General features: G+C 34.7%; 1 protein-coding gene across 2 annotated transcripts in view; it reads left to right on the top strand.

Annotated features, from left to right (window-relative positions):
• The window catches only part of LOC150098093 (threonine--tRNA ligase 1, cytoplasmic-like), a 178,555-nt gene extending 160,980 nt beyond the window's left edge, over window positions 1-17,575 (top strand). For both annotated transcript variants that reach the window (XM_090406532.1, XM_090406531.1), the window contains exons 17-19: window positions 6,320-6,392; window positions 10,458-10,572; window positions 17,190-17,575. In XM_090406532.1, the coding sequence (XP_090262658.1) occupies window positions 6,320-6,392; window positions 10,458-10,572; window positions 17,190-17,338 (337 nt within the window). In that variant the 3' untranslated portion in view covers window positions 17,339-17,575. The remainder of the gene's footprint in view (window positions 1-6,319; window positions 6,393-10,457; window positions 10,573-17,189) is intronic.
• Window positions 17,576-20,339: the final 2,764 nt, after the last annotated feature.

The raw sequence follows: 20,339 nt of genomic DNA, 5'->3' as shown, positions 1-20,339 counted from the left end.
TGAATATTCTTACAATAAAGTAAGCTAGAGAAAAGAAAATCATAAGGAAGTGAAAATACATTTACAGTACTGTACTGAGTCTTGCAGTACTCTACTAGTCACCTGCCTTTTCCCAGACTTGTCCCTTGCATATGCCACTCTTTGATATCTATCCATTAGTTATCTTCTTATCCAAATCACTCGAGTCCCACTCACTGATGTTACTTTCTGCCTTATACCTCTTCTACAGATACTTCCACAATCAATGCTCTACTGAATTGGCCACTGTCATTCCTTCACTTTCTTCCAAAACTAAGAACAAGAGCAGCTGCTGATTAACATCTATCTTCAAAGTTATTGAACCAACAGCTCTTTCTTCATTCCATCTACTTATGTTATAGGTTTTGTAGCCTTTCATATGCAGGTCAGATAAATTCTTTATATATATAAAATCATAATGGCTTACAACAGATATGACCAGCACTGACAATTGTTAAACTGATCTTTTTCACTCAGATTCAAAACATATTTTGTTAGAACTGCAGTATTCATGTGATAACGCCATTTTCTCTCATTCTGAAATTGATTTTTGGATCATTAAATTTTCAAAGAAGCCTATGAGAAAAATTGCCTAAAATGTAAACATCAGAAAATACAAGTCCTTCACAAATCTTCTCTAGTTGATTTATTTCACTCATCATTCAGGTGGATGAAGTTATCTCTCATATTGATGTGGAAATTTATTATTATTTGAATTTCATTAATGCAGCTTTGGAGATTTGAGAAAATGAGTCTTGGATAATTTATACATCCACTTGTCCTATAGATGGGAAATGTTGACTATATATTGCAGACACCTGAAACTTTTGGAAAATATTACCAACATTGCCTTTGAAGAATTCTAAAGATAGATATACTTGACATAGACTTTTTAGGTAGTGATTATCCACCATCAGCCACTGGATTGGCTACATCTGTATGCCAGATACCAACTTCCCAAAATGGCTTCTTCCCAGAACTGGAGGAGTACAAAAGAAGTAATCCTAACCTTCCTCTTCTCTGTAATTGCAAAACATGGACTACATATTACAGACACCTGATAAAACCTGGAACAAAAATATCAGCTAGGTATTAAGGCAATGATTATTCTACTCAGCTATGGTAGATTTATCATGTTACTCATGTCAGACACCCACTTCCTAAAACAGATCATCTCAGAATTGTAGGAGGACAAAAGGAGAGCTTTGAGTCTATTCTTATTTGCCTTGAGGTTAGACTCAAAGCTCTCCTTTGTATTTTGAAGCTGCATAGCATGCCACACACAGAGAAAATAAAAAGCATCAGATTTCACAGCGAAGTTCTTCTTGACTATCATTACTTCCTGGAAGCACAATGTGCAACTTATGTGGAAGGCCAATATAAGTTACACATCAGCCTAATCACGAATCCCAGCAGACTCACCAGTAGTCAGATTTTGGAAAATAAACATGTTTATTCATCATGAGTGACTGTCGATGGTGTGCCTGTGTCAGTAGACTTCAATTATTGTTACTGTTCTTGCATCAGTCTTAATGCAGTATGGGTGTTTGACTGCTAAATTTATAAATAAAATATAGAAGTAAATGAATTAGGATTTTCATAAATTTATTCTTTTTTTATTTTTAATAATTTTAGTTTTACTCAGTAAGTGGCCTCAGTAAGTCAGACAGTGGCCAATTCAGTAGAGCATTGATTGTGGAAGTATCTGTAGAAGAGGTATAAGGCAGAAAGTAACATCAGTGAGTGGGACTCGAGTGATTTGGATAAGAAGATAACTAATGGATAGATATCAAAGAGTGGCATATGCAAGGGACAAGTCTGGGAAAAGGCAGGTGACTAGTAGAGTACTGCAAGACTCAGTACAGTACTGTAAATGTATTTTCACTTCCTTATGATTTTCTTTTCTCTAGCTTACTTTATTGTAAGAATATTCAATATATGTATTCCTGAGTTTCTACTCGGTTGTAATGGTACATTTTAAAGAATAAATATTTAATGACTTAAACCGAGATAAAATATGAAGTTTTAATGAAAATGATACAACTAGTTTCAGCCTTTTACAGCCTTCTTCAGGTAGAACACAGTAATAAAAATTGAAGTTACAAAAAACTGAGAATTACAGGCAAAAAATCTATTATCATAGAGGCATTCCATAGACCTGGTACAGTCTTGTTCACTCACCTCTGGATCCTCCCCACCACTTCATCTTCACAGAATACACATGACCAGATATGCTTGTATTAATCCAGATGTGACCTTAGAATTATAACATCTCTACTTGTCGGTGTGTTTTTATTCAACAGCTAGTACTGTAGCTGTTTTGGCTACCTTTGCAAACGTCTTCTAAACTTCGACTCAAGTTTGAATTAAGTCTAGAACATAAGGAAACAGTATAAGGCTTTTCAGCTGAAAGTGAGTTAGCTGACCACATGCTCTGGTAATAGGATTTTTTTTGTAAAAAAAAAATCCTATTACCCGAGTTTGTCTGTTTCCTACAAAACAGACAAACTGGAAGCTCACATACTTCGAGAGAGTAAACTATGCAGACAGACTATCCACCTCATCATAGCATGTATTAGGTGAATTAATTCACCTAGTTAATGATGTGGTTAGTCTGACCATAATTAATTAATTATAAAGCTAAGTAAGTTACATGACTGATCTTTGAATCTAACACAATTTCTGTATATGAGACTGTTAGATCGTCTCACGCAGATGTGACCATTTGTTAATAAAATGATCACAATTTATCACAAGTGCCTGATATAAGTGATATACAAGTGTAATGAAACTATAATTATCATCATCAGGTATGTACCCTCAAAGGGGCATACAGGATATTATGATAGTACCACAATGAAAAACTTAATCATTACCATCTTCCTATCAACGATTTTCCTCCAAATCAATTTATCTGTTAAGATTCCAACATTATCAGATCTTATATTTCTGTCTTCTAGGGCACTTTTTACTGTATCAATCCACCACTATTTTGATCTTCTTCTTCTGGGTCTTTTTCCTGCCAACCTGGCAGAGAACAGTTATTTAGCTAATCTTTTCTCTCCTATTCTGTTTAAGTGACCATACTATCTGAGATTAGCTCTGCTAACAATGTCAAGTTCTTTCCTAATATCTTGTTTTTAATATGATATTGCCATTGATGTCACCTGTTCACGCCCCTAATCTTTCTGAGGACTCGCATATCTGTGTCTCTAGTCTTTAGCCAAGTGTTTTATTTTTAACCCAGCTCTCAGCTCCATAAATTAAAACTGATTTGAACACTGTCTTGTATACAGCTAATTTAGTATTTTGACTAATATCTCTCTTATTCCATATAAATTTATTCAGTTAACTTCCTACCATACTGGCTTTGTTGATTCTGTTATCTATTTCCATATTCAATTTACCATCTTCACTAAAAATTTTGCCTAAATTTTGTCCAATCACAATGCACTTGATATTTTCAATGCTTCTGCTTATTTTCTTTGTCTTTGTCTTGTTATTGCTGATTTTCATACTAAATTTATTACAGCAGTTTTTCAATTTAGACAGGGAATCTTGCAGACTTGTACTGGATTTATTTAAAAGTATAACATCATCTACATAAAGAACTGAGATTAACCTCTCCAATTTTGATATCAGGTTTAATGCCACTTTCCTTCATAATGTGATCCATATAGAAAATGAATAACAGAGGGGATGATGTACATCCTTGTTTGACACCAGATTTAACATTAAACCATCTTCCTGTACTTCCTTCAATTCTAACTGTTAACTTACAACTGAAATAGACTAAGTATTGCTTGATAATGCACCATTGGGACCATATAACTGTAGTGTTTTGAATAGCTTTTCTCTTGGCACCATGTCATATGCCTTTTGCAGGTCTACAAAACTTAAATACACATCTTAGTTATATTCCCACAATTTCTTAACTATTTTGTCTTAAAGTGAAATCTGAACCTGACAGTCTCTATTTGGCCTTAATCCAGCTTGTTCTTTGCCAAGCTTCCCTTCCACGATCCTTCTCAAGTATACTTACATAAATCTTACTAGGAACACTCAGTAGGGAAATACTTCTGTAATTCTCACATTCCTTTTTGTTTATGGGTACTATGAGAACTCCTCTAGTCATCTGGAATTTGTACTGCAAATCTTTTTTACTTGAGTTCAAATATCTTCTACTCCCACTGCCTTTTGATGGCTTTTTCTACTTCAAGTATGGATATGTATTCCTGACTGCATGCCTGTTGAGTGTCTTTTAACACTGTACTGTCACTGCTTGTTTCATTTGCAGTTTTTTGAAGTAATTACTCCATACATCAAGGATATCTTTTTTCTCCAGTTTTGATGTCACCTTTATCATCTCTAATTCCTTTTACAGTACTGTTTCTTCCATTTCTGAGCTTTTTCAACACTCTCCAGGATATTTTGCCACCTTCCTGATATTTATTTTCTATATTCTTACCAAAGTCTTCCCATGATTTTTGTTCACCTAGTTTTACACAGTGTTTAGCTTTCTTACATTTGATCTATTCTGTATGAGCACAAGCTGATTTATTCACCAGGAACTTTCAATATGCTTGCTTCTTTTCCTTCACTGCCTCTTTAACTTCCTGTGCCCACCATGGAGTTCTGATTTTTCTATCCTTGCAGACAATATCACCACATGCCTCTCAGGCTGAATCAATTAATGTTTTCTTCAGGATTTGCCACTGAATCTCCAAGGTTTGGTTCCTGTTTTCAAACACTTTCATTTTTTCTTGAATAATATTTGTGTATTTTAGTCTACAGTTCACTTCTGAGAGTTGCTCAACTTTTATTCGCTTTAAAACTATCTTACATGTTCTTCTTTTCAATATGAAATTTCATTTTATCCTGCTCAAGACTAAATGGTGATCACTTGCAATTTCAAATCCTCTGTACACTCTAGTGTCCTGCACCAGTGAGAATCATTATCAATAATAACCTAGTCAATGAGACTTTTCTTATTCCTTGCCTCTTCTCTCCATGTGAATTTGTGCACATTTTTATGCTGGAACATTGTGTTAATACTAACCAGTCCATGTCCTGAGCAGAAATCCAACAGGTATTTGCCATTATTATTAGTTTTGCTATTTAGATCTCCAATAAGGACCAACGTTTCCTTTTTCATTTTGTCGGTTACTTTCTTAAAGCCTCAAAAAATTCCTCCACTTCTCCCTTAGTGGGACCATGGGCAGAAATAAGTCTTATTGTCCAGTTCCCCATTCTGATATTTGCCCACATCACTTCACTTGATTAGCCTCGTATTTAGTGTTGAATACTATAGCTTTTCCTATTCTGTGAGTGTTATTGCCTGAACATAACATTTTGCATTTATTACTTAGAAAGATCCTACCAGTTTTTGCCTCTTTTGTTTCAGTCACTCCTATTATGTCGATCTGGTATTTATCCAATTCTTCAGCTAGTTCCATTTCTTTGTCATTCAGGCTTCGTATGTTGATAGTACCGATCTTGAACTCTGGTGATTGTTAAGTTACAGTGTGTTTCAGGATTTGTTCCAGTAGCTGACTGTTCACCCTGGTTCCCTGGCGAAAACAATGAGGGCCTTGTTAACCGGGCATGTCCCATCTGGCATGAAATTCTGTCATGTTGTACATTAATTTTACATTGTCATTTAAGCCAATAAGAATACAGTTTGGTCTGCTAAATCCCAAATTGCCAGTCCATCCTCATTTGTTCAGTATCCAGGTAGATACCTAACAGGATGCTCCTTGAGAAGGTGAGGATTGGACATTAGGTCAGAAACCGCATTCCTTTAAAAGGAATATGTGGAGGTCTCCTCTCAATTATACAGCTTTGACCCTTAAGCACTCCAACTATAATTATACATATTACTTTCTTCAGGTTTTTGTGATCATTTTATTAACAGAGAAGTTGCATACAGAAATCAAAGTGGCAGAGATTTTCTTCCTGAAAGCTCATTGTTCTTCATATAAAACAAGCAACTTGACTGGAGAAATACATGGTTACAGTAATTTCATTTGAGCCATACCAAGCCAGTTATTTCCTAAATAAATACTGTTCGTCACAAAAATTCTAATAAATAATGAAATTAACATCTGGACAGTATTTAAAACACAGGGAGAGAAAAAAAAAAGTGCACTTTAGATGTACACGTATGTCATGTAAGCCAGTATGCACCCACATATGGCTCAGCATGATTAACATGTTCACTTGTACTTATGATGTTTTGACTATAATGCATTTTCAAAGAATGTACTTTGCTTAGGTTTCTTATTTTAGTTTTGTTTTTCAGGCCTTTCTGGCTTTCACCTCGTCAGGCTATTGTTGTTCCAGTGGGTCCTATGTTTGACAATTATGCACAAAAGGTAAAAAAAAAAATATATATATATATATATAATATTTAGGATACAGGTATTTGACTATTTTCTTTAGTGAATCTTGCACATGAGAATTACTAAGAATTTAAGTATCAAAATGGAAAGGAAAAAAATCAGAACAATCAGTTGCTTTTTTAGATTAATTTTCAGAATTAATCCTTTTATAGATATGAAAGGACAAATAACAAAATTGAATTGTATGTTTCTTGGATTTTATGTCAACTATAAATTAGTAAACGAAAAACATTCCTCCTTGAAAATTCAAAGATACATAAATTGATTTCATGTGTAATGTCAATTCTTTCCATCAGGTCTGATGTCATCAATACTGTTGTTGTAGTTCCCTACTATACAAGCAGGCAGTGCTAGGTTAATAATGCAAGACAGATAACTCGCCTGAAAAATCTTGATGTTTTATTGTAAAAATATTGCCATGTTTCACAGGCATTATCAGTACAGAAATGGAACTTCAATTAAATAACAGACAATTCTAAAAATCACCATCACAGTAGTTAAGGTTAAAAAAAAAGATTGTTTTTTTTAACTGGGGTGGGTTTTTTATTATTATTATTATTATGTGACACCTCTAGGGAGTCCAAAGACTCATCGAGGGAGAGCACCTGCTCTACAACGCTATCTCTGCCAATCAATCCACCAACTAACGAACCACAACTACACCAATGCCATCTACCATCTGCCACCATGACTAGTATTTTCACAGACAATCGCAAACATCCATGCCCATAGTGGGATTGGAACACACAGCCTTTTTGGCTGGCGAGTGGATACGCTAACCACTCGGCCAACCAGGCCAACAGATTTTATATATATATCATTAAAAGTTAGTACTTTTTCAATCTGCTAATCTTTCCTATCTCCATAAAGGAGATATGTGTAGACATCAGATCTATTTAAGTTTGAGGAATGGAGCAAAGTTTCACAAGTTTCTTTATAAAGACTTCTCATAAAAAAATCAGCACTTTGCTGAACAATGGCATGTTCAGCAAAGTGCTAGGTATGATTTTTTTCAGAAATATAATGCAAACCTTCACTATGCCCTTGCAAATGTTATATATATTCTAATGGTAGTCTTTACATGTGAAAAATGTTTGAAGTGTGTTGTTCCTATCACACTTCAAACATTTTTGATTCTTTGATAGCTAACCTTACTTTTAAAATAGATGTGAAAGCACTAAATAATGACAAATATTTTTCCTGTGATCTTTCTTTCCTGTAGAAAAGGAAAGAATGTATATGTGGAGCATGCTAGCATTTCAGATGCTAATGCCAAGTTAACTGTGGAGAAAGTGAGAAGCTATAATAAATTGTCAGAGACATCTAAACATCTTTATCATTTTAAAGAAAATAACATGAAATCAATAAGTAAATTTAAGTTGTGAAATTTTATTGAAACTTTTCCATTTTTAATTCAGGGTTCTGATAGTTTTGATGATATTGAATATTCAATCATTTTTATTTTATTTATTTTTTTTTCAATTTCATTTTGTATTATTTCTGTTGGACACATGAGTGGTGATTGATTATTATTGCTACCATTTTTAATATTATGCCCTCTTTGTGTGCCATATTTATGTATTATAGACATTATTTTCAGAAGAATACTTGTGTGTTATATTTAATCCTCCAGTGATTTGTTTGAGAAGTATCCTAGGATACTTCTCAAAACTTTTTAAGGATGAGCCTTTAAAAAAAAAAAAAAACACCTGATAAGTTTACTATATACAGTATATACATTTGCATCTTGTTATTTTTTTTGTATGTTATTTTTTTATCTCATTTAAACATATTCTGGCTAAAGAGGCATTATTTTTAGAACCGATTAAATGCAAAAGAAATAGTTACCACTAAGGCAACCAAAGCAGGAGTTGTCCATACACGAGAACTTGAAGTGCCTATAAGCACATCAATGTCCGCGCGGTTAGCCTAGTGGCTTTGCGCTTCGCAACCATATGCCTGGGGAAGGAGTGTCCTAGGTTCGATTCTCGTCGGAGACGTGAGGAGCTGAAGGATCTTCCTCAGCCATAGCCAAGTTAGCCGGTCTCGGGCACGGGCAGTAGGGTTTTTTCTGCCTGTTTATCTGGTGTTTTTCATCCCGCAAGCAGGCAAACCGGCCCCGTGAACACACAGGGATACAGCCAAGAATACCTTGAGGCATAGGAGTGACCATTCTATCCTCGTATTTCGGTTACGAAATCCAAGCATGCTTGGAAGGTTGTGGGCCTTAAAGGCCTGTTAAAGCCATTGGGATAGATAGATAGATAAGCACATCAATGCTCCCTGTAGGATGTAGGTGAGGACTAAGAGAGAAGTTTACAGATTTTTGAAGAGTAGCAGATTGTATTTGCTTGGGAATACTTCATGAGAAAGGCTGTTTCCAGAAGATAGGTGGAATAAAAGAAGAGAAGCAGGTTTGGTGTATTTGCAGTTGCACAGGTAGTGGGATTCTTTGGAAACTGTTGCTTTGGTGCAACATAAAGTGAAGGAATGATGGTGGTTAGTTCAATGGAGCAATGACATTGAAATGCCACACAGTACCAAAACATTGCATCTGTAAGATAGAGAAGCTGAAGTGAATATGTAAGAGAGGGATTATCTATTAACTGAATTGCTATCCTCGGAATAATGTCAAGAATTTTCCCCCAAACACGTAAGCAGTATTCTAAGGAAGTATGGATGGATTTGTATGAAGTTTAGTTGGTTGGGTGTAAAATAGTATCTTGAATGAAGGAGAATGTTTAGTTTTTTGGGTGCTAAGGAAGCTATTGATGTGATGTGTCTATGCTAGGAGAGATTGGAGATAAGTGTAAGTCCAAATAGAGAGATCTGATCTTCTCTAGTAATTTGTGTATTACTGAGGGGAAGGGTAGGTGAGCTGAGATCTCTTTAGTAAGAGAAAATGTAAGACAGCATATTGGGTGGCATTGAAGGTGACCAGATTGTCCAGAATACTTCTGATTATAGCAACATACATACAAACAAAAAAAATGATAATATACTCTTCTGAAAATGTAAATTTTTCCATCTCCACCGATCTGTGTTTTGCAATTAATTACATGCAAAAAAAACTCATAAACTTCTCAGTTTGGTAAAATTTGCTATTGTGATTAAAATTATCCTTTCGTTGTTTTAAGAAATGTGTAAATATATTTTAGCTAATTTGGGTTTAAAACTTCATCTTTATTTCAAATGTTTTTGCAAATATAATAGTATTTACTTATGTACTGCCCAGTATGATTTATATTATTTTCTTTCAAGTAATCTAATTGTTTAAACAAATCACTTCGAAAATCTGTATATCAGATGGGGAAACAACTGTTTTAAAATGAAGGCTTGATACAAGTTTTGTAAATAAATTCTGAATCAGGAGAGAGAGAGAGAGAGAGAGAGAGAGAGAGAAAATATATCTTATCCTTTTGTTATGCATTGAGTATTTTTAATCATATTGTCTGGGAACTTAAAGCCTAAACTTGCATATACAGTAATACCCATTTTAACACTATGCTGTTTTGTTATAGTTCTCATGCTTGGTAATTCCAGGGATCAGCCATTGCCACACATTTGTTTTTTTCATTCAGTATGCTTTGTATAGAATACATATGTGGTCAACTGCTATGAATGTTGTTTGGAGAATGTTCATGGGATAAGAGATTTTGTGACTATCAACACCTCTTCATTAGCACAAACAATGAATCAGAGGGTAACCATGGAAGACTGTGATCTTTTGCGATTTGTGGAAGACTCACAATCTAGTCTCCATAATACAGTATAATTAGTAACTTTCATAAAAATGGCACAATAAAATTTCATTATTGGTTTGCTGTATTTGTATTTTCAGTAAGCAGGCCACATTCTAGAAACATATTCTGAGTGCTAACTGAAGATTTGAAGTATTACCATATTTCAATGTTAATACTTGTTTAAGAATCAGTCTTGGCTTTTAATTATATTGTATATTATAACACAAATTAGAATATGTAGAAATGAAAGGTTTATACTGTATTTAAACTTTTTAATTTTTTTAAATTTAATTAGGTTAGAGATGAAATATATGATGCAGGTTTTCTGTGTGATGTTGATTTTGATCAAGGAACAACTATGAATAAAAAAATAAGGACTGCTCAGCTATCTCAGTATAATTTTATATTTGGTAAGTGTTGATGCTATTGTATAATTGTTTTCTACTTTTGAATCTTCACTTGACGGTTTAAGTAGGCTGTTGCCATAGCTGCACCCTATATAAAATGGCAAGGCCACATTTGATTAATCAGTGATAAATGCATTTGCAAACATGATTGCTTTTAAATATAAAATTGTATATAATTAAATAGGAGTAGAAGAACTTTACAAACTCTTTATAAAAATTTATACAAGAAAGTGGCTGTGATACTATATGGACTGGTTTATGTATTCACTTCATTTAGGTGCATCAGGTAATCATAAAAGTTTCATGTAGCTTAAAAAAAATTGCATTTCTTTTACTTGAATCACATCTGTATTTCTAAGTAACTTTCCAATTATTAAAAATCAGGACTACCTTATTAGATGTAGGGATTTTGGAAGAGGAAACGACTCAGAGGGTTATTAAATGGCAGTGCAGGTGCAAAATATTTTTGTCCTCAAAGGTGTTCTTGACATGGTTGATAACTTTGCTACTACTAATACAAACCTCCTTTCATTGTTGCAATCCCTTAATTTTAACCTGGTATAGAGGATGTTTAGACAAATATTTATTAAAATTATTGCAGTTATAATTAAAGAAAGAATTAATAATAGGAATACATAATATTTTCAAGCATTTGCTTAAGGAATCTGTGTATTAGAGCCTTTCATTTGGCTGTGGCTTGAGGACTTTTAATTTTCTGATATGGTTGGTAATTTAGAGAGACAGATAAAAAATTGTTTTAATGTAAAGAATTTAATTAGACATTTTGAAGGTATTTTTTTTGTGTTGCTAACATTGTTCATAGTGTTTCATTTCTTTATTTATTGTTTAATGACATTTTATACATAATATTCAAAAACTAAGTGAAGAAATGCTGAATTTTGAGAGTAACAATATTCTATGATTATTTTGGTATAATTCATGAAATTTGACTTCTGTTAATCTGCTAATAAAAAACAGACGTTGTATAATTCCTTCTCCCCAACTCCATTACAATTTGTCAAATTCTCTTTGAAGCCTTTGAGAGAAATTTCTCAGTTTTCTAGGTTGGCAGTGCTCAATAAAGTGTTCTCTATAGTAGCTTTCTCATCATCATCAAATTCCTGCCATGTACCCTCAAGGGGTGTACAGGATCTGATAGTACTACATGAAAAAAATTGCATCATTACTAACTTCCTATCTACAATTTTCCTCCAAATCAGTCTGTTACTTGTCAAGACTCCAACATTATCAGATCTTATATTTCTATCGTCTAAGGCACTTTGTACCGTATCAATCCACCTATATCTTGGTCTCCCTCTGGATCGTTTTGCTGCCAACCGGGCAGAGAACCCTTGTTTTGCTAATCTTTCTTCACCCATTCTGTTTAAGTGACCATACCACCTGAGATTAGCTCTGCTAATGCATTCCTGGATGCTGACAATGTCGAGTTCTTTCCTAATATCCTCGTTTTTAATATGATATTGCCATTGATGCCATCTGTTCACGCCTATAATCTTTTTCAGGACTTGCATATCTGCAGTCTCTAGTCTTTGGTGAAGTGTTTAACTTCTGCCCCAGCTCTCAGATCCATAAGTTAAAACTGGTTTGAACACTGTCTTGTATACAGCTAATTTAGTGTTCCGACTAATTTCTCTCTTATACCATATGAATTTATTCAGCTGACTTCCTACCATACCAGCTATGTTCATTCTGTTGTCTATTTCCATATTGAATTTGCCATCTTCGCTAAAAATCATGCCTAAGTAGCTGAAATGTTTTACTTCTTCTACACGTTCTCCATTCACAACGCAGTTGACATTTTCAATTCTGCCTATTTTCATTGTCTTTGTCTTTTTATTGCTGACCCTCATACCATATCTATTACAATAGTTATTCAATTTAGTCAGAGAATCTTGCATACTTGTAGCGGATTTATTTAGAAGTATAACATCACCGCATAAAGCAAAGAGCTGACATCAACATCTCCAGTTTTGATATCATGTTTAATACCACTTTCCTTCATAACGTGATCCATATAGATAATGAATAACAGAGGGGATAATGTACATCCTTGTCTCACACCAGATTTAACGTTAAACTATCTTTCTGTACTCCTTTCAATTCTAACTGCTGACTTACAACTCAAATAGAGACTAAGTATTGCTTGATATAATGCCCCATTGACACCATATAACTGTAGCGTATTGAATAGCTTCTCTCTCTTGGCACCTTGTCATATGCCTTTTCCAAATCGACAAAACTTAAATACAGATCTTTGTTATATTCTTATGCTTTCTCGACTATTTGTCATAAAGTGAAGATTTGATCCTGACAGCCTCTATTTGGCCTGAATCCAGCTTGTTCTTCACCCAGCTTTTCTTCCACAATTCTTCTCAATCGTTTCTCAAGTATACTTGCATAGATCTTGCCAGGAACACTCAGTAGGGAAATACCTCTGTAATTCTCACATTCAGTTTTATTTTCCTTTTTATATATGGGTACTATTAGAGCTCTACTCCAATTATTGGGAATTCGTCCTTCTGTCCAGGCATTCTGAACTATGTAGTGCAGCCACTGTAAAACTTTTGTATCAGCATACTTCAGCATTTCTGGTCGAATATCATCTACTCCTGCTGCCTTTCCACATTTTAAGCCTTTGGTGGCTTTTTCTACTTCAAGTATGGATATGTATTCCTGACTGCATGCCTGGTCAATGTTTTTTACCACTGTGCTGTCATCACTGCTTGCTTCATTTAGCAGTTTTTCAAAGTAATTACTCCATACTTCAAGGATATCTTTTTCTGCCATTTTCATGTCACCTTTATCATCTCTAACTCCTTTTACAGCACTCTTTCCTCCATTCCTAAGCTTCTTCAACAACCTCCAGAATATTTTGCCACCTTCTTGATATTTATTTTCTATATTCTTGCCAAAGTCCTCCCATGACTTTTGTTTGGCTAGTTTTACACAGTGTTTTGCTTTTTTGCATTTGTCTCTGTATTCTCTAAGAGCACAAGCTGACTTATTTGACAGGAACTTTTGATATGCTTTCTTCTTTTCCTTCACTGCCTCTTTAACTTCCTGTTCCGCCATGGAGTTCTAATTTTTCTATCCTTGCAGACAACTTCATCACATGCCTCTCTAGCTGAATCAATCAGGGCTTTCTTCAAGGATTTCCACTGAATCCCCAAGTTTGATTCCTGTTCTCAAACTTTTTCATTTTTTCTTCAATAATCTTTGTGTATGTCTACAGTTCACAAGTGAGAGCTGCTCAACTTTTATTCGCTTTAAAACTTTCTTACGTTATTTTTTTCAATATGAAATTCAATTTTATCCAGCTCAAGACTAAATAGTGATCACCTCCAATTTCAAATCCTCTGTACACTCTGTTGTCCTGCACCAGGGAGAAAACATCACTATCAACAATAGCATAGTAAATGAGACTTTTCTTATTCCTTGCCTATTTTCTCCATGTGAATTTGTGCACATTTTTATGTTGGAACATGGTGTTAGTAATAACCAGTCCATGTCCTGAGCAGAAATCCAACAGATATTTGCCATTATTATTAGCTTTGCTCTTTTCTCCAAATTTTCCCAAAATATTTTTGTATGTCGCACAATCATTTCCAACTCTGCTATTTAGATCCCCAACAAGGATCAACTTTTCCTTTTTCATTGTGTCAGTTGCTTTTTCTAAAGTATCAAAAAATTCCTACCCTTACCTTAGTAGAACCTTCTGTGGGACCATAGGCACAAATAAGTCTGATTGTCCAGTTCCCCATTCTCATATTTGCCCACATTACTCTACCTGAGACTGACTGCCATTCAAGAAGATTAGCCTCATATTTAGTGTTGAATACTATGACTACTCTTTCTTTTCCTTGATTGTCATCTCCTGAATATAACATTTTGTATTTATTGCTCAGAAAGATCTCACCAGTTTTTGTCTTTTTTGTTTCAGTCACCCCTATTATGTCGATCTGGTACTTATCAAATTCCTCAGCTAGCTCCATTTCTTTGCCATTCAGGCTTCTTATGTTGATAGTACCGATCTTTAACTTTGGTGATGTTGAGTTGGGGTGTGTTTTCAGATTTGTTCCAGTAGCTGACTTTTTGCTGTTTGCCCTGGTTCCCTGGTGAAAACAACGGGGGCCTTGTTTAACCGGGCGGCGCCCCAGCTGGCATGAAATTTTGTCATGTCGTACCATCATTTTTATTTTGGTTTAACCAATAAATATAATTTGGTCATCTAAATCCCAAATTGCCAGCCCATCCTCTTTCGTTCAGTATCCAAGTAGATACCCAACAGGGTGCACCACGAGAAGGTGAGGATTGGACATTAGGTCAGAAGCCCTGATCAGTTCTCTGCATTCCTTTAAAGGCGATGTGGAGGTCTCCTCTCAGTTATACAGCTTTGTCCCTTAAGCACCCCTTATAGCTTTCTTTCAGTAATAATTTGAATATGACATTTCATATGTTAGATTACTGAAAATCATGATGCTACTAAAATGTTTACAATGCGAAAGAAAAAGCTAAACTATTTTGGGTAATGGAGCATACCTTTTTTTAATGACTAAACTTAACAGTTGAATTTAATATGGTTTAAAATGAAGGATATTAATTAACATAATTGTGTCTTGAAGGTAAAGTGGTGAAAGCTTGACTACAGACTTTTTTAGGGCTGAGATAGTATGCAATTTAAAGTGGTAGCAAAGGTAGCAACAAGTGCAGACAATACATGAAGATAGATGGGAAGTTTTAAAACCAATGATAAAAAAGTCTAGTGTTGATGGCATAAGAAGCATGGTCTCAACCTTCTGATCTCAGAAATTTTATATAATATTGATGTTCTTATATTATGTTCTTAGTAGAATGGCTATTCTGTTCAAAGATGACAAGAACATTATATTTGATAAACACCACGCAAGGACTGGGTTGATAATTTATCCTTATTTATTATGCTGAGATTAGAATCCTGGAACATCAAGATTATATATTAATCCAATATATAAGATTTCTGGCATCAGAAGGTTCAGGCCTGGCTTTTTTGCTTTTGACACTAGACACAGAGTTCACTAGAGATCAAAGATGTTGCACTACAATAGGTTTAAATTTGATATTTGATCATATATTTCTTGAATTGTGTGAAGTCTTATACCACCCTCATAATCTTAATGAGACTGTATGCCTATCTCTAAGTTTTGAGAAATTATTGGTATTGATTATTTATATTTTTAATTTCATAACTATACCTGTTTCCCTGGAACTTTAATAGTATTTCCTCCTACTCATACAGTTGACCAGTACACATGGAAACGTGTACATGCTGTATATAACTTTGTGTCTATAATTTAAATGTTGTAACAGTTTTTCTGATTTCTTCATGAATAATGCTCATGATATATTGAGCAAAATATATAGGAGTATTTAAAAAAATTCTAGTTTCTTTTACATGTGCAAAACCTTTCTTTTAAATAATTGTATTATGTCTATAATGCATGTTCCTATTAAATGCCTGGTAATTGTTGCATTCATACCCATTTCATTTTATTCTTGATAGAGAAAGCAATATGCATTTATTAAAATAGTTAACAACAAGAGACTTAATTATGTATGAGAAGTGGAAGAGTGTTACCTATAATACTTCAATCAAAGAAAGGAAACCATATCATCAAGAATATTAGTCATCTTAGGAGATTGTTTATTTATTACCAAGCACTGGCAAAGCTTATCATTTGAAACCTGGTGAATTTTATGCATATCTAGCAGTAACAATTTCCATTCCATTCTATTCATTGTTTTTGGCTGAAAACAAATGCCACTAGGAATGTAATTTTTTTCAGAAAATTTGAGAAGAATATTACTAGTAGTTATGAAATTTGAATATAAAAGTTTTAGATAATTAAATGACACTTGAACTGAGTTAACTTCAATGTTATACTGAACTAAATATTTCTTTGCATTTTTTTTTTTTTTTTTTGCTATCCACGATATGGATGTAAACATTTAAAATACATAGTAATTTTTTCAGAAAACTTGAGAAAGAATATTAGTAGTAGTTATGGAAATTTGAATACAAAAATATTAGATAATTGATACTTTTGTTATAACTTCAGTGCTATTCTAAGAAGAAAGAAATTCTATTCGAATTCTTGTCTTTCTTGAGGAGTGATCTCAACTCACAAAAATTTTTAGAGTAACATTAATATTTCTCTAGCTATCCTTTTCTCATTGTCTTTGAAATGTATAAGCAGTATAACAGCAAAACATAGAGCCTGTATATAATGAGGATATTAATTGGCCATCATTTTAAAGCCACATAATTGAAACAGAAGTTTCAAATATGTGTCTTTAAAACGATGACCATTTAATATCATTATATATATTACTAATCTTGCCAAAATGGACTTATGAAGAATGTAATTCTTTGACATGGGACTACTCAGGTATTGAACAGTTTTTGCCCTCTTAGGTTTCTGCCTGGTCTCTGATGAGAACCAACAGTTCAAAACAGCTGTCAGGCCAGTGAAACCTAATCATTATATAGTATAAGCATTAGTATTTTGAGTAAAAGAAATGTTGTTATCAGTATTAATTTTCTTTCAAAAATTTTATTGCAGTTGTTGGAGAACGTGAAAAATCTTCGGGTACTGTAAATGTTCGTACAAGAGACAACAAGGTGCATGGAGAGTTTGCAATTTCGGATGTCATTGATAAATTTGAGAGACTAAAGAAAGAATATGTTAGAAACTCGGAAGAAGCATTTTAGTTTTCTTAGTTCTGGAGAAATCCGTAAATCAAATAATTTTATTAAGCCTTACCACTGTAAAAATTTCGGAAATTATGAAATCTGCATCAAATTTTTTTTAGATCAAAATTCATGTTAAAAGAAAAAATAATTCACTTTTCATTATGTGTATATTAGCAAAATTCAACGAGTCTTATTTAATTTCCCTTTTTTATATGTTTTATTGAAGAAAAGAAAAATAAAATGCAAGGAAACTCAGTCTTTGAGATTTCTTATCGATTATAGTTGAAAAACTATCCTCTTCTTTCAAGTAGGAAACTTGGCATAAATTTCTGTCAAGTTCAACTTTTGCAAATGATATAATTTCAGAAGATGCTAATTTCTCCAATTTAAAAATGCTAATTATGTAAATTTAAATATCATATTTCATTTATGAACAACAAAATTGTACCCTACTGCACCAGTAATTGATCTAATCACAGTTAAAATTTCTCTGTAGTTATCCTCACTCTCACACTCCCTTATTCAAATTCCATTTGAAAGGAGAAGCAGAACACACACACACACAAAACAGATTGATAAAATATTTATTGTTCAGTAAATGACTTCAAACACATCCCTACCTTCCTCACTCATCAGTGGCTACTATTTTTTTTTTTTATATTGATAATAAATTGATTGGAGGCTTTATTAGTAAGGATGGATTGTTAATGCTCCTGTAAGATGGTTTATTGAATGTCTTCTTTGATCAACTAGCGCATTCTTAGTATATCAATGCAGTTTTTAGTTATTTATTGTATGTGATATATTTACTATTATAAGAGAAAGCAAAATATGGAAGTTAAGTCAGTAATAATAAGTAAATCAAGTAGAATGTAAGAAAGGATCTGATATTGTAATGTGATTTGCTCTTTAAATTTGCACTTGATGATGGAGCACTACTTTGTGCTCTCTCTAGGATTGAAAACTAAAGTTGTGATGAACACAACTGAGAATCCAAAAGAAAAAGGGAAAGTAAAATATATGGTACTGCTTGTAGGAATAAATGAGAAGTAGTGACAAATACAGTATGTGAGCGAGAAGAATGAGAGGACAACTACTGAAATAAGATTTATGTATTTAGTTTAATCCTTTATCCAAGTAAGCAAACAAAGTTTGCGCCTGAAGTATCTTCAGGATTGGGGCAACTCGTGGTGAAGGTGGTACAAGGTTCTCATCACTTGCCTTAGTATCTCCCATAATGCAAAGCACATCTCCTTGCAGACATGTATAATGCTATGCATTAAGGGAAGGGCCACTACCCAGACCAGTTTTGACCTTTATTGAGGTGTGTTCAAGTAGAGACCTCTCTAAAAATTAGATGATCCCCCAGACCTACGAGTGACTGAAGGACCGTGCAACTTAGTGTTGTTCCACTCAGTGACAGACTCGCCCCGTCACCAAGAAGAACTTCTCAGCGTTGGCTCTACCCAGTGGCAGGCTCACTCCACCACCAGACAGCCATAATCTCAGCAGTGGCCTCACTCAGAGCGAGAGTGGGGCCACAGGCAGAAACTTACCCCAAACAGAGCCTCTCATACCTCAATGAAAGGAACCACTTCTGCACAAAAGCACATCAGTGGGAGCCAGACTCAGTAGTGGTGATACCTAGGTGGAAGTAATAGAGAAGTCATATTTACATATACGAGTTGCCAAAAGGCATCACACCTTATTATTAAATTACTCTGGATTAGAGAAAGATGTTGGAAGTTTTTTCACTTGGTTAGACTATAAATTATATCTTCTTCTTCTGCAGCTTCTCCCACTTAAGTGGGGTCACTGTTGATGATGAGTCTCCTCCACATCCTCCTGTCTTGGGCTGTCATCACATCCAAGTTCTTCATCCTTAAGTCCTCTTCTACCAGCTTCTCCATCTCTTCTTTGGCCGCCCACACTTCCTGCTTCCTTGCACATCCATCTGCATGACCCTTCTTCCCACATATTTGTCCTCCCTCCTCATCACATGACCAGACCATCTCAACCTTGCCTCCTGTATCTTCGCTCCTAAGTTCATAACTTTCACTGTTCCCCTCACATAGTCATTTTTCAGACGATCCTTTCTGGTCACACCGCACAACGACCTAAGCATTCTCATCTCTGCTACTTCCATCCTGCCGATGTTATTTTTCCTCAGGGCCACAGTTTCCATAGCATACGTCATAGCTGGCCTCACTACTGTCCTATAGATTTTGCCTTTCAGATTGATTGGCACCCTCTTATCACATAACACTCCAGCCATCTCCCTCCAGTTCCTCCAACCTGCTTGTATCCTGCATCCCACTTCCTTCTCAGCTCCTCCATCTTCTTCCACTGTTGAACCTAAGTATCTAAAGTCCCTCACCTTCCTGATGACATTTCCTTCCAGCTCCAGATCTGTCTCCTGGCCGCCGCCTACTGTGCAACACATATACTCTGTCTTACTTCTGCTCAGTCTCATACCTCTCTCTTCCAGTACTTTTCTCCATCTTTCCAGTTTAGTTCCCACTTCTTCTCTTGAATCTGCACACAGCAAGATGTCATCTGCATACAACATTGTCCAAGGTGCATCTTCTCTCACCTCCTCTGTCACCACCTCCATCACAATATTAAACAAAAACAGACTTAATGCTGACCCTTGGTGCAAGCCAACTGTTACTTGAAAACTTTCTGTCTGACCCAGATAGATCCGAACTCTTGTCTTCACATTTTTGTACATCTCCCGCACCAACCTGATATATTTCTTCAGTACCTTCTTCTCCCTCAGACACCTCCAGACTTCTTGCCTTGGCACTCTATCGTATGCTTTCTCCAGATCAATAAATGCCAGATGTAGCTCCCGTTGTTTCTCTCGAAACTTTTCCATCATCTGCCATAACCCAAAGATAGCATCTATTGTTGATCTACCAGGCATGAAGACAAATTGTTCCTTTGCAGTCTCCACCTCCTTCCTCAATCTTCCATCAAGAACCCTTTCTAGGATTTTCATTGTGTGGGATATCAATTT

The sequence above is a fragment of the Typopeltis vanoorti genome, chromosome 16 (assembly GCF_054136105.1).
Source record: "Typopeltis vanoorti isolate ZY-2024b chromosome 16, IOZ_Tvanoo_1.0, whole genome shotgun sequence".
Taxonomy (NCBI): domain Eukaryota; kingdom Metazoa; phylum Arthropoda; class Arachnida; order Uropygi; family Thelyphonidae; genus Typopeltis; species Typopeltis vanoorti.
The sequence above is the reverse complement of the archived record's forward strand: the minus strand, read 5'-3'. Positions and strand labels throughout refer to the sequence as shown.